Here is a 13,750-nt window from a genome sequence, read left to right as displayed (position 1 = left end):
AGTAACCATACTTTTCATACTCGAAATGTAGGAGTCCGTTATGTTTTTAGGTAACGACTTCGTATTACTCGTATTAGATAGCCAGTTAGAAATGAAATAATTAGAAAAGAACCATACCATACAAAAAATACCGGTATCCGATCCCTGCTTAGGAATGCGGACAAACACACATTATGACTTAAAACTTTATGGGAAACAATAGAGACCCTTCCCAAAACTCATTCACGTCGACTCTCCCCTCATTCCAGCGCTAAAATATATTTGGACCCGAGAATTTTTTTACGCTAGAATGAAAAGAGACTAGTTAATAAAGTAGGACAAAAAAAACGTGTTAGTGAGTTTTGAAAATCGTGAGTGGCAGTGAGAGTTGAGTTGAGTCTCTTTGTGCGAATATTTGTGGCATTGCTTAATAGTTACGTCTTTGGAAAAACGTTGGTGACGTCACACATTCGGCTAGCATGAATACCGCACATACCCTTTTCTAAAATGAGAAGTGGGATGTACCATCGCCCACGCTGTTAACTGTACATCGGTGGACCTTATTTCTTTCGTAATAAGGTCCACCGATGTACAGTAAGGAATGTTGCTGTTTGTACCTACTCATACATACTCGTATCATAAGCAAATGTAGAGTCCGTCTGAGTTAATTTTGTATCGATTTAACCGGAATAAGTTTTTGGCAAAAATGTCAATTTTGGTACAAGCTTTTATCGCTGACTGTACTTTTCTTACGACAGACAACTAATACTCATCGAGACAATTCTAAAAACCCCTAACACAATTAGGTTGCGCTGTTTCATCACAGAGTTCCTATGGCCACCTCCTGTCTCCATCATCAGATCAGCTCGATTGTACCATAATATTGCATTGTCATCCGATTTATACATGCATGCAAAATTTCAGTTCAATCGGAAACCGGAAAGTGGATCAAATTTAACTTGCAAGATTTGATTACAGACAGACAACGGTCAGGTGAATCTAAATAAGCTTGTAATAAAATAAGACAATGTCATTATAAACGTCATATTTTGATTAAAATTTGACATTGCCCCAATTTGTCATTCATTACAAATGCCATGCAGAGTTATGGTTCGGGCACACCGTTGCAAATTAGATATAGGTACTCGCATCACGTCACAAATATCACAATCTTATTTTCACCACACCAGTTCGGAAAGTCTTACTTTGCACTTTAAAAACTGATAGCAAAGTTGCATTTTATTCACATGTGAGGCAAAGTAATCAAATGCAAAATTTGAGTTGTTTTCTTATGTTGGCTTGTAGATTTGACATTTGAATGATGATTTTGGATGATAAATATTTAATTAAATTCATTTGGATTTGATTTGGTTTGATTTAGTTTGATATTTTACATTTAATATTTGCTTCGGGTTGGTGTGGTGAAAAATTTTGTGTTTCACTCGGGGCCAAATTTTGTTTAACCCTCGTGCTTTAAAACCCTCGCAACGCTCAAGATTCCATTTTTCAAACCACTCGCTACGCTCGTGGTACAATTTTGGAATCTTTCGCTTGCTCGGGTATCGATATTAGCACGAGCGGTTAAACAATAACTTTAGCCCCTTGTAAAACAAATAATTATTTCACCACACGAACTGGTAAAGGCTCCCTTGATTGTTCAAAAACTGATAGCAAAGTTGCATTTATTCACATGTGAGGCAAAGTAATCAAATGTAAATGTTGAGTTGTTACAGTAGTAAAGGCATGCAACATATCTGAAAAGTCTCCTCTTGAAGCAAAATTCTTAATTAAGAACTGGTTGAAAGGTCTTAACTACAATCAAACTGAGATGCTGTTGAAGGTCATCACCTAATCACTTATAACATTCTCTGTAGCCTTACACACACTCGCGAGCACACACACACACACACACACACACACACACACACACACACACACACACACACACACACACACACACACACACACACACACACACACACACACACACACACACACACGCACGCACACACACACACGCACACGCACACTTTCTCATTCCTTTTTCTTTATTTGAATTTCATAATTTCATTAACCACCTATTAGATTACTTTTAGTTTTTCTTAACCTTAGCCTACGAACTGCGAAGTCGGCTGCCACGTTACAGGCTTGCCTAGTGTGGGGCCACAGGATACGTTAACAATTTGTAAACAAGGTTCTTTCAAATAGATATATTCTTATTCTTATTCTTTCTTATGTTTGCTGGTAGAATTGACTTTTAAATGATGATTTTGAATAATAAATATTTTGTAACATTCATTTGGATTTGATTTTGTTTGATATCTTAACAGTAATTATTTTCTTCGGGTGGGTGTGGTGAAAAATTTTTTGTTTCACTCGGGAGCAACGCTCAAGATTCCATCCTTCGAACCACTCGCTACGCTCGTGGTTCAATTTTGGAAGCTTTCGCTTACTAGGGTATCAATATTAGCACGAGAGGTCAAACAACAACTTTGCCCCCTTGTAAAACAAATAACTAATTCCTCTCACTGTAATGTAATATACCCTTGAGAGTCTGACAGATATAACTGAAGCCTTGAACTAAGGCTAAACTAGTCCGACAATATAGTTTCAACGTCAAATAAGCAAAGTTACCTGCCACGTATTCTGCCTCGCTTACGCCAGGCTCCAATTTCACCACGGTGACAGGTGCGACAATTGTAAAACATCACTGTTGCTGACGTCACAGGCATCCATGGGCTACGGTTACCGCTTACCATCGGGCGGGCCGTATTCCTGTTTGCCACCATCATTGTTTTATTAAAAAAACTTTATTATATCGGAAAAAAACAGATATTTATCTTGCTAAATTTATGACAATTGTCACAAGAAACACTACAATTGTCACGAAATTCCGACATATAACTCATTACCTGTCAAGAATTACCTACAATTCTTCTAAATCTTGACAATTGTCAGAAACTTCGCAAAAGAAATATCTGTTTTTTTCCGATATAATAAAGTTTATTTAAATAATACAATGATGGTGGCAAACAGGAATACGGCCCGCCCGATGGTAAGTGGTAACCGTAGCCCATGGATGCCTGTGACGTCAGCAACAGTGATTTTACAATTGTCGCACCTGTCACCGTGGTGAAATTGGGGCCAGAGCGTGCTCAAATTGAAATCTAGAGAAAACCAGTGTACATTTTTGGTGAATCCGTGGAATTGAACAATCTGACAGATTCCGATGCCTGATTGGCATGAGCAAAGCTGAGCAAAAAGTTGGTATTGATACTTGTGAATAGTTGTAGTACTGGACTATTAGTTTGGAGGTTTTACAATAGGTACGTGGTTAAAGTTAGTCAGGTAATTGGAAAGCACCCTGTATAGGTATATAGGTAATAATTTCCGAGGCAAGTGCTCCGTTTGCGATGGGAATACGGGCTCCAACTTTTGACGGTAACAACAAAGTTGTTTTACAAAGCGTTGTTCCATTAGGTACCTTATTTCCGACGCCATTAGGTCTGATTTAGAACTCAACATTAAGCTATATTCATTAAGCACAGTCTCATTTACTGGTTTCTGTATTTGACGTCATTGGGGATTGCAAACTTTTCCATGCTCTGATACAAGTTATGATGTGTTCAAGGATCTTAGGCATTTTAGCGCCAAGCATCTAACATTATTAACATCTCTTATAATAATATCTATTGAGCTTTTTTTTATTTTATCATTGTAATATTCGTTGAACTGATATGGGGCGTTATCTATGAAAAGGGACCTTATTGTCGATGGCGCTTACGCTATTATTAACGATGCTCCGATATAAATACAATGCCGCGCGACGCTGTGCGGCGTACGCGCCATCGACAATAAGGTCCCTTTTCATAGATAACGCCCCATGTGACAATAGCTACAGATACAGGATGAGACATATAAACATAAACACCTGAATTTCAAAATACAGTATGTACTTATCTGAACGAAAAGCAATTACTCAAACCCGTATATTTCAATGAGACCAGTGATTAGTGCCAGTTCATAAAGTTTCCTATTTGCAACAACGTCAATTTTTTCTAATAATAATATTCATGTCATCATTATTTTCTGACATGTAGAAAACATGAGCCTATCATGACCTCTTGTCTGTGATAAGGATTCTGACCGGTTTTTTTAGTAATTTTTTAAGAACGATTTTGTACCAGCAATTTTTTCCACCACTCGTGATATGAAAAGTTAATCGTCATGTCAATAATCAAAATGTATCTGGGCCATAACGGATGACCGATTAAGTAGGTAAGTACTAAATCATGACGACGCGTCTTTTACGCATCTGTCTGGCTTCTTTTTGACTCAATATCTGACCAGAGATATCTTTATACATTATAGTCTTGTTATTAAGGTTAATCTTATGTAACTGATGACTGTGTTTTATATAGTTCCTGAACATATTTGCTGAGTAGATATACGAGTATCAATGTCCTACCTACTTCTTAGCGCTAGTTGCTGCTACTGCATTCTTTAATATTGCTCAGCAGGCTACTCTAAAAGGACCAGCGAAAACAATTTAATGTACAGATGTGCATAATTGTTTTCCATCGTATTTTCTCGGAAACGTTCGTATTGTCATGCTAGTTCATTCAATGTCAGTACTTTTTGTACCGAGACTGACTGAAATAGCAAGACACGTTCATAGGTCTCCGTGAAAATACGATGGAAAATATTTATGCACTACATCTTTCTGTAGAACGAAATTAAATGACGATTACTAATGATAAATTGAATTCGCGCTCAATTGTTTTATTAAGGTAATTAAGACAGTTTTTCGGTATGTGGTACCGGAAGGCGCAGCGTGGGTAGACGCCCCACAAGGTGGACTGATGACCTGGTAAAGGTCGCGGGAGTCCGCTGGATGCGGGTGGCGCGAGACCGTTTATTGTGGCACTCTTTGGGGGAGGCCTATGTCCCGCAGTGGACGTCCTCTGGCTGATATGATGATGATGGTGATGAGACAGTTTAAATACTCACCCTAACACTGTTGAACAAGTAGAAGAACACCCAAGTGATGATGACGTTGTAGTACAACGCCACGAACAGCGTGACTATGCAGGAGGAGATGCCGATCCCCCCCAGCCAGGGGTGGATGGTGTTCCACACCCCCAGGGAGCCGAGACGCATCTTCTGCCCGATGGCCATCTCGATGAGGAAGAGGGGGATGCCTTCCAGCACCAGCATGATGAGGAACGGAATGAGGAAGGCACCTGGAAATGAGAACTTAGTTGTAGATGTATGGACAGAAAATTATTGTAAATTGGCAAATACAGTACCTAAGAGCGTTTTCACACTGTTCGATCCGATATCGGATGTCGGAAGGAAGTAATATGTAAATGTCATGTTTCTCTGTATTAATTTATGCATTTAATAAATCATTATTACTACAAACGATAAATAACGCAAAAAAGGCGGACTTAATACCAATGGCACTCTCCTGCAGCCTATTTTGTCATAGGTGTAGGCGCAACCTTTTCAGCTAACAATACTTAACTATTAACAATTTTCAACTAATATTAAGTATAATAACCGGATCAACCGGAACTCTATTTTCAAGTCCTTCTGCTTTTAATATTAGTTGTAAATTGTTGTTCAATATAATTTTCGTGAGTCGCGACACTAGAGAATTCTAGTATATCAAGTAGCGGTACTGATAATTCCGCTACTCGATGCTAGATGTCGACTGCGAAAATAATAGTCTTTTTGGTACCAAAACTGACGTATGGAGTGAGCACTCTATTCTTACTATATTTCTCTAAGCTTAGACAGACTCTAAACATGAAACGTAATCACTTATTTCTAAATTTAATTAAAAACAACAATGTTATACACAACATTGTGTTACATCATTAGTCCTTACATTACGGACTATCATCATCATCATCATTTCAGCCTATATACGTCCCACTGCTGGGCACAGGCCTCCTCTCATGCGCGAGAGGGCTTGGGGATATAGTCCCCACTCTAGCCCAATGCGGATTGGGGACTTCACATACACCTTTGAATTTCTTCGCAGATGTATGTTTTCCTTCACCGAAAAGCTAACTAGTGGTAAATATCAAATAATTTTTCGTACATAAGTTTCGAAAAACTCATTGGTACGAGCCAGGATTTGAACCCGCGACCTCCGGATTGAAAGTCGGACGTCATACTCACTCGGCCACCACCGCTTACATTACGGACTATAAAAGAGGCTATTTCTGGCCCTATCGTATCAGGCTTTTAGGGATGGTAATAAAATTGAAAGCATACCTACTACCTAAACGTTATCGTTCCGATCTTAATGATCGGCCTTATAGGTAGCCTTAGTTATACACAGAGTTGCCAGATCGAAAGGCGATATTATCGGGAAAAAATATCAACACGGGATTTTAGGAGTCGGAAAAAAAACATTCAAATTAAAGTAATAGGGTATTTTCCTACTAGTCAAATCAGTTACTTTTTTAGAACTGTCAAAACGATTTGCTAATATGGAATTTATATGAAACATTACATCGTGACGTCACGGTCAACTCACCGACTTTTTATATTTCTATCCGAGATATTAAATAGAACTTGTGTTTAAAAATAACTTCTATCTGTGTTTTTCTAATAATTATCTGGTGCTTTATTTCATGCATGGTGTAAAATATTTTATTTTAAATACAGTATAATACCCTATTGTATTAAAAACAACGATATTTTACATTATTGGCACTACGTCAGCTGCCCATAGACGTTTATAATAAAATAGTATAAATCCTTTAAGATTCATAAAAATTCGCGGCGACAATTTTCACATTGTCAGGAATCGGGAACACATGCTAAAAATCGGGAGAATCCCGCCAAATCCCGACTATCTGGCAACCCTATACGGGTCATGTTTTACTGATATTGGGCCGTATATTTAATTACCGTATCAGAGTCAAGCTGTCACTTTGGGGGCCGATTTTTGAAATTCGACCGCTCGATTTCGTGCATTTCGTTCAATAATATCTCCGCTACTAGGCATTTAAATTCTACTAATAGAATTGAAAACGAGTGGTCAATACCACTCGATTCCAAATTTCTATCGCTCGTATTTCAAAAATCAGCATTTCGCCGTTTTCCACCGATTTTCGAGTGACGAAATCGAGCGATCTAATTTCAAAAATCGGCCCCCAGTTCTGTTATTGACTATTGTTATTAATCGATTGAAGGAAAAGAGGAATAAGACTCTCTCTGAGCCACTTGCACCATTCACTAACTCGGGGTTAAGCGGTTAAACCGTTAACATCGTGTCTAATTGTACTGGTAACCATGGCAACTCTAGGTTTAACCGGTTAACCCCGGGTTAGTGGAATGGTGCAAGTGGCCAGAGGAGGAAGACCTCGCGTTATCCCGGCATTTTGCCACGGCTCATGGGTGCCTGGGGTCCGCTTGAGAACTAATCCAATGATTTGACGTAAGCACTAGTTTTTACAAAAGCGACTGCCACCTGACCTTCCAACCCAGAGGCGAAACTAGGCATTATTGGCCTTTCTCATCAGTTTTTGAGCCATCAAGAGAGCCTTTAACCAGCTGGTGTGGTGAAAATATATTTTTCTTTAAATTTATCGTCGCTTTTGCGCTGGTTGCCTAGCGGTAAGAGCGTGCGACTTTCAATCCGGAGGTCGCGGGTTCAAACCCCGGCTCATACCAATGAGTTTTTCGGAACTTATGTACGAAATATCATTTGATATTTACCAGTCGCTTTTCGGTGAAGAAAAACATCGAGAGGAAACCGGACTAATCCGAATAAGGTCTAGTTTACCCTCTGGGTTGGAAGGTCAGATGGCAGTCGCTTTCGTAAAAATTAGTGCCTACGTCAATTCTTGGGATTAGTCGCCAAGCGAATTTATCGTCGCTTTTATGTCCATTGCCCCCCCCCCCCCCCCCACTAGCATCAATATTTGATGACGACTGTACTTAATTGTTTTGACATATGTGACCGTTTTGCGTAGAAACTTCTACTAATTTTAATTTTAAAGTCAACAAAGGCGTAGGACATATCTATTTTTAGCCCGTTTGGGCGCTGCGCTATTGATCGGCTACGAGTCTACGGCGTAGCACGTCTACGTGCTACGGATACTGTTCCAATGCTAATAATTTGTTCTGCCCGATTCGAACTTTAAGATACGTCAATTAATAGATTTAGAAACGATATGGATTAGATGTGTCAGTGTCTAAATTGACGTTTTTGTTTGAAGAAACGTCACATTTGACACTGACATATCGAATCCATATCGCTTCTAGATCTAATATGCGTTGCCGACATTTAAGATGGGAGAATACGCTCTTTTCTTGATATAGTTTGTCAGTGTCAGAATACGCCTTTTGGAGGCATTATCGAGGTTTAAAATCCAATTTGATTTGTTTTTGATATGATACGAACGTGACACGACTCTCTATTTAAGTTTTGATAAAACAAATTAATTATAGGGACAGATAAAACGGTCTAACCGTTGGCATGTGTATTATTTTGTATTACTATGTTCTAAGAGTTTGGTCTGAGGGTATTTTTAAGCAATATCTGATTTAAGAAGGTTTGACATATTTTTATTTTAGGGACTTTATGATGCTTTTAATATCGTATAGCAAATACAGTCCGGACAAGCCTATCGAGCTGAATTTGAGACTATTTCACCGACTCTTTGGTACGATTTAAAGTAATAACAGATTAATAGGCTGCCAAAACATGTTATCTAAGTGTCCTCTTCATGGTTGTTCAATTGAGCAGCTGCGGAATAAATGTGGTGAATTTTTATTTTTACATAAATACGATTTTTCACCCCACGTTTTGGAATCCCTTCAATTTCTGATGCAAGCGAAAGGACGGAGACAGCTAGAAGAATAGGCTATAAACCAAAGCCGGACATTCATGGCGTCGATCCATCGCTAGAGCGGGTCGATAGAAACGCTCCATGACAGTTAATATATATTATCTAATAAGATGTCAAAGTCAGAGTTGTCGTAAGTAACATGCCATATTCTCTAAAAGGCCACCATGCACAGATCCTAAACTTTCTTTTTAACGAAAAGAAATGCTTATTATAGACTATGTCCAGATGTTTCGCTATACGAATCATGTGTAATTGCTGTTTACATAGTACGATTTTTTTTGTGTGATATTGTCTTGTTCGCAAACCGCAAATTTTCTTGTAGTATTTGTCAACAGTCGTTATTGTTACTCGAGAGGATTGGGTAAATCTCGTCCAAACCATATGCTTTACGTCGAGCTCCCAGGACGAAATGTGTACCTTATTAAAGCACTAATTAAACACATGTGTAATTTTTGAAATAAAATATAATACCAAAAAACGGCTTAAGTAAAGTTGTCCCCATAATTAACAATACGGTCTTTATACGTAAATAGATAAATATATACTTACATAGAAAGCATCCATGACTCAGGAACAAATATCTGTCTTCATCTCATCAATAAATTCCCTTACCGGGACTCGAACCCGATACCATCGGCATCATAGGCAGGGTTACTACTCACTTAGGCCAGAACGGTGAGAAAAGTCATCCTTTTAAAATTAAATTTAAATTTCCCTATCTAAACTTCATATGATAGGCGTTACGAAGATATAGGGACATTTATACATACATACATTTATGGCTTGCGTAATTTGGTAACCAATTAAGATAATTAATGCCGATTTAATGAGACCTACACAGCCTAATGAGGGTATATATTAATTATGTCTGCAAATACTACAGTAGAGTCAAGAGACATGAAATATGTAGTCTATGTATGTACTATTGGTTTATTATGGTTGGTTATGTTGGTTTATTAACAAAGTAAATGTAAGAAAGAAAAAACTCACCTCCTCCATTCTGCTGACACAGATACGGGAACCTCCATATATTCCCCAACCCCACCGAATACCCAATAATAGATAGGAAGAACTGCAACTTTCCAGACCAGGCTGCTCTATCCTCCCCTGGCCCTTCTGGGACCCTCTGTAGGGACCCCCTGGAGCCCTGCAGGACAATGGTCACCCCATGGGGCCGCTCGCTTCCATCTGCTCTTGTATTCAGAGGCGCTAACTCATGCCCGTTTCTCGGACCTATCGGCTCTGCTTTCACCGCCATCTTTGATTTTTATATTGTAAAGTTAATTAAAATTAGTGAGTCAATATTATTGTCAGGGAATCAAATGAGTTTCAGCTTAACGAGATTCTTCGAATGATAGCCGTTGACTATAAATATATTCATATCAATTGGTGTATCTCGTAGTCGTAAGTGAAGAATCGGATGGCGTCTTTTTTGACGAATTCTACCACTTCAAAGTACGTGGTCGTCCGTTGTAGTAGTTTCTGGCGTAGTTTGAGAGAATCCCTGAAGACGTGGGAGGCCTCTCTGTGCATATGAGTGGATTTTTTATCCACTTAACTAGGCAAAGGGCATATCTTTCCGGTTTATTGTCTATGTATTAGTCTATGGTTTTAACTTTGACATTTTCGCTAATTCTACTATGGAATTGTTGCTGTCAGGAACCTGGAACAAGGGAAATTGTTTTTGTTAAGGGACAATCTTTATTTTATGGACCGTCGATTTGGAGGAGGTGTTGGGTATGGGGGGGGGTAGAGGGTGCAAAGGGCTACCCCCCAGTCCAATCCCCATGGCGCGGAACCCCATGGTTATGGAGATATCCATGGTTAAAGTTTGTATGAAATTACTATGAAATAAAAAGCAAAAGTTGAAGGGGGATGGGGTGAGGGGTGAAGGGGGCGCTGTGGATCTGGGTGATCCGGGTGAAGCTGTTGGATCTGGGTAGCTCCGGCGCTGCAGAAGAGCATATACACATATATACAAGGCCTGGTAAGGGCATTTATTTGTCTGATGATGATGATGAACACACAAATAAATGCCCTTACCAGGATTCGAACCTGGGACCTCCTGCTTCATAGGCAGGGTCACTATCGACTAGGCTAGGAGGCCGTTTCATTGATAGATTGATAGATCACAATTTGTAATAATATATATTTTTTTTTAATACTAAAACTAAATATTTTCGAAATTAATTTCTTGGGGTTAGATATGAGGATATTGGGTATTACTTGAGGTATATTTTACAAAAAATAATTCAACGGTTTCGTATCTGGAGGAGCCCAAACTTGGTATGTTTTGAAAATTATTTTTATTTTAATTTAATGCAAGTGACGGAAATATAATAATGTGATATATTTTTAGAACCGGCTCAAAATGCCCTTTCATTTAATACCACACACGATAACTTTGTGAACAAAAATTTGTTTTTTTTCATACAAAACAAAGATGACGTCATAACTCCTTACCGTTCGTTTTTTTTGTTTGGTGCTACGGGTCAAATTGATTCAAATGGCCTAAAGATTAATCGTGCCGATTTTCATACCTTTAACACCATTTGCAGCTGATTCCCGAATCTCAGGCTGTACCGCTATCACTATAGCGAAGCTATTAAAAAGTCATGATATTCTAGGTATCATTAGAGTCAGGTACGTTAATTCATATAAAGTGCTTGTCCAATTTGATAACGAAACCAGTGCTGAGCGGCTAATGTCCAAGGTTGCTATGCATGAGGAGTTGGGCACCGCCAGGTGCCAAAAAACTTACGAGGTTGTTGTTTCTTATGGCATTATTAAAGATGTGGATTTAGATTTAAGTGAAAAAGATATGATAGAGAGTATGACATGTGGAGTAGAAATAGTTTCAGTAAAAAGATTAAGTACTTAGAAAAAGTTCAGATGAATCAGGATGGAAGGACAGTGAGTCATGAGGAGTCCTAATAATTCTCGAAACATCAGGCACACGCAAGATTAGACGTGTCGTGTACTTTATCGGTATACGCGATGGGCCCATTTAAGTACGCGATGCGCGAAATCGCATGCAATTTTAGTTACATTGTGGACTATTGAAGTGGCACCCAATTCAGCCCACCTATCAAATACCGCAATGTAATGAAACTTGCACGCGAGTTTGCGCGCCGTCTAAATCATCCCTTAATCTAGTTAAAGTAGTTTTATTTCATACTTATGAAGCTGTATTGGCCGTTCATTTATTCGTCATTCCAATCAATTTTTAACCGACTTCAAGATCTCAAAAAGTTACAAACCCTTCTCTAGGCACGTATTTTCTTTCCTTTTCATACACTAGCGTAGATATATACTAATCCTGCATCTTTCACGCAAGGCTGAACGACGACAATACTATAGGGAAAGCTTTATAAAAAGCGCTTAATGATAAGGGTAACCCTTAATAAGGGATTGCAAGGCGTATAGGCTAGCAGTAAGGAATTGCAAAGGGCTAGCCTTATTTTTGGCTAAGCTTTTCGGTAAGGGCTAGTCAAATGAATGGGCTTGCAGTTCAAATGGGAAAGTGTTTACAATGTGCTAGCCTTGTTTAAGGGACGCCCATTAAAAGGCTTTTAACGTGGAAAGGGTTGTCCGGTCCCTGAGCAGTACCTCGTCCTCGGAGGTGTGCAAGGAGCTAGTCATTAATGACCAGGACCGGAGGGTGCTGCGCGGGATCCTGGCCAGGACTGTGGGGACTGACGAGCTCAAGAGGTTGGTAGTGTTTGCCGACAATAACATCAAAAATGTTGCTCCTTACCAACAATTAGACGTAGAATTAGTCAATGTTTACTTGGACCAGGAATGTACAAAGTTGTCAGTGTGGTTTATTTCACATTTCATTTATTGCATAGCCTTAAACATAAATTACATAATAAGATGTTACAGTGAAGGTAGTCAATTCATGACACCCTGTTAGGCACACAATGTTTAACTTACTACCTAATACCTATTAAAACATTTCATCATGATATATCTATCGTTATATTCGGATATAAACATATGTAGAGGCGTCCGACAGGGAGATCCCTTATCGCTAAGAATTTTTATCACCGTCCTACAAAGTATAATGAAAAACCTGAAATGGAAAAATAAAGGAATAAACATAAATGGACACTATCCAAATAACCTCAGATTTGCTGACGACATCATTATCTTCTCAAACACTGCCTTTGAACTGGAAGAAATGATTAATGACTTATGCACTGTGAGCAGCGAAGTCGGCTTAGAACTAAACAGCTCAAAAACAAGGGTTATGACTAACAGCATAACTCCCATCAAATTAGGAACACAAAACAAATATCATTAAGTAAGACCAGACATGTCGAGGAGATAAATAGAAGGATAAACATATCGTGGAACAAATTCTGGAGCAATAAAGAAGTGCTTAAATCAAACCTTCATATCAACTTTAAAAAGAAAGTTCTCCATACCTGTATTCTACCTTGCCTGTCGTACGCTAGCCAGACATGGATATTCAACCAATGCACAAGGAAGAAAATACAATCATGCCGAAGATCAATGGAACGGAGTATTCTAAAGCTAAAACGACTAGATAGTTGGGGTTGAGAGGGATTATATCGATAACAATTTTTTTCAGGCCTGGCCGCAGACGTTTAGAATTTTCATTCGGTTTCCACACGGAATGACAGGTGGGAACGGGACGTCGCTCTATCGTCGCACAACGGCCTATCCCTTGTGCGACGATGCTGGAAGCCGGCTAGCTCAGACAGATGCTTGAAGAGGCAGCTCTCGAACTGTCTGCCACGATCTGTTACGATGTCGTTGGGGCAGCCGAACCGTGATATCCAGCCATGTGGAAGTCCTCTGGCTACGGCTTCTGCTGTGATCTCTTGTAGCGGTACCACCTCAGGCCAACGTGTATATCGATCGACGGCTGT

The 13,750-nt window shown here is 39.1% G+C and overlaps 1 protein-coding gene across 1 annotated transcript in view; it reads right to left on the bottom strand.

The window, feature by feature from the left end:
* The window catches only part of LOC134800711 (sodium-dependent neutral amino acid transporter B(0)AT3), a 38,271-nt gene that overhangs the window by 14,111 nt on the left and 10,410 nt on the right, over window positions 1-13,750 (bottom strand). Inside the window, exons 2-3 of the mRNA XM_063773223.1 lie at window positions 9,843-10,515; window positions 4,990-5,222 (exon numbers count right to left, since the gene is read on the bottom strand). Of these exons, the coding sequence (XP_063629293.1) occupies window positions 4,990-5,222; window positions 9,843-10,110 (501 nt within the window). The 5' untranslated portion in view covers window positions 10,111-10,515. The remainder of the gene's footprint in view (window positions 1-4,989; window positions 5,223-9,842; window positions 10,516-13,750) is intronic.

This window comes from Cydia splendana, chromosome 20 (genome assembly GCF_910591565.1).
Source record: "Cydia splendana chromosome 20, ilCydSple1.2, whole genome shotgun sequence".
In the NCBI taxonomy this organism is placed as follows: Eukaryota; Metazoa; Arthropoda; class Insecta; order Lepidoptera; family Tortricidae; genus Cydia; species Cydia splendana.
The sequence above is the reverse complement of the archived record's forward strand: the minus strand, read 5'-3'. Positions and strand labels throughout refer to the sequence as shown.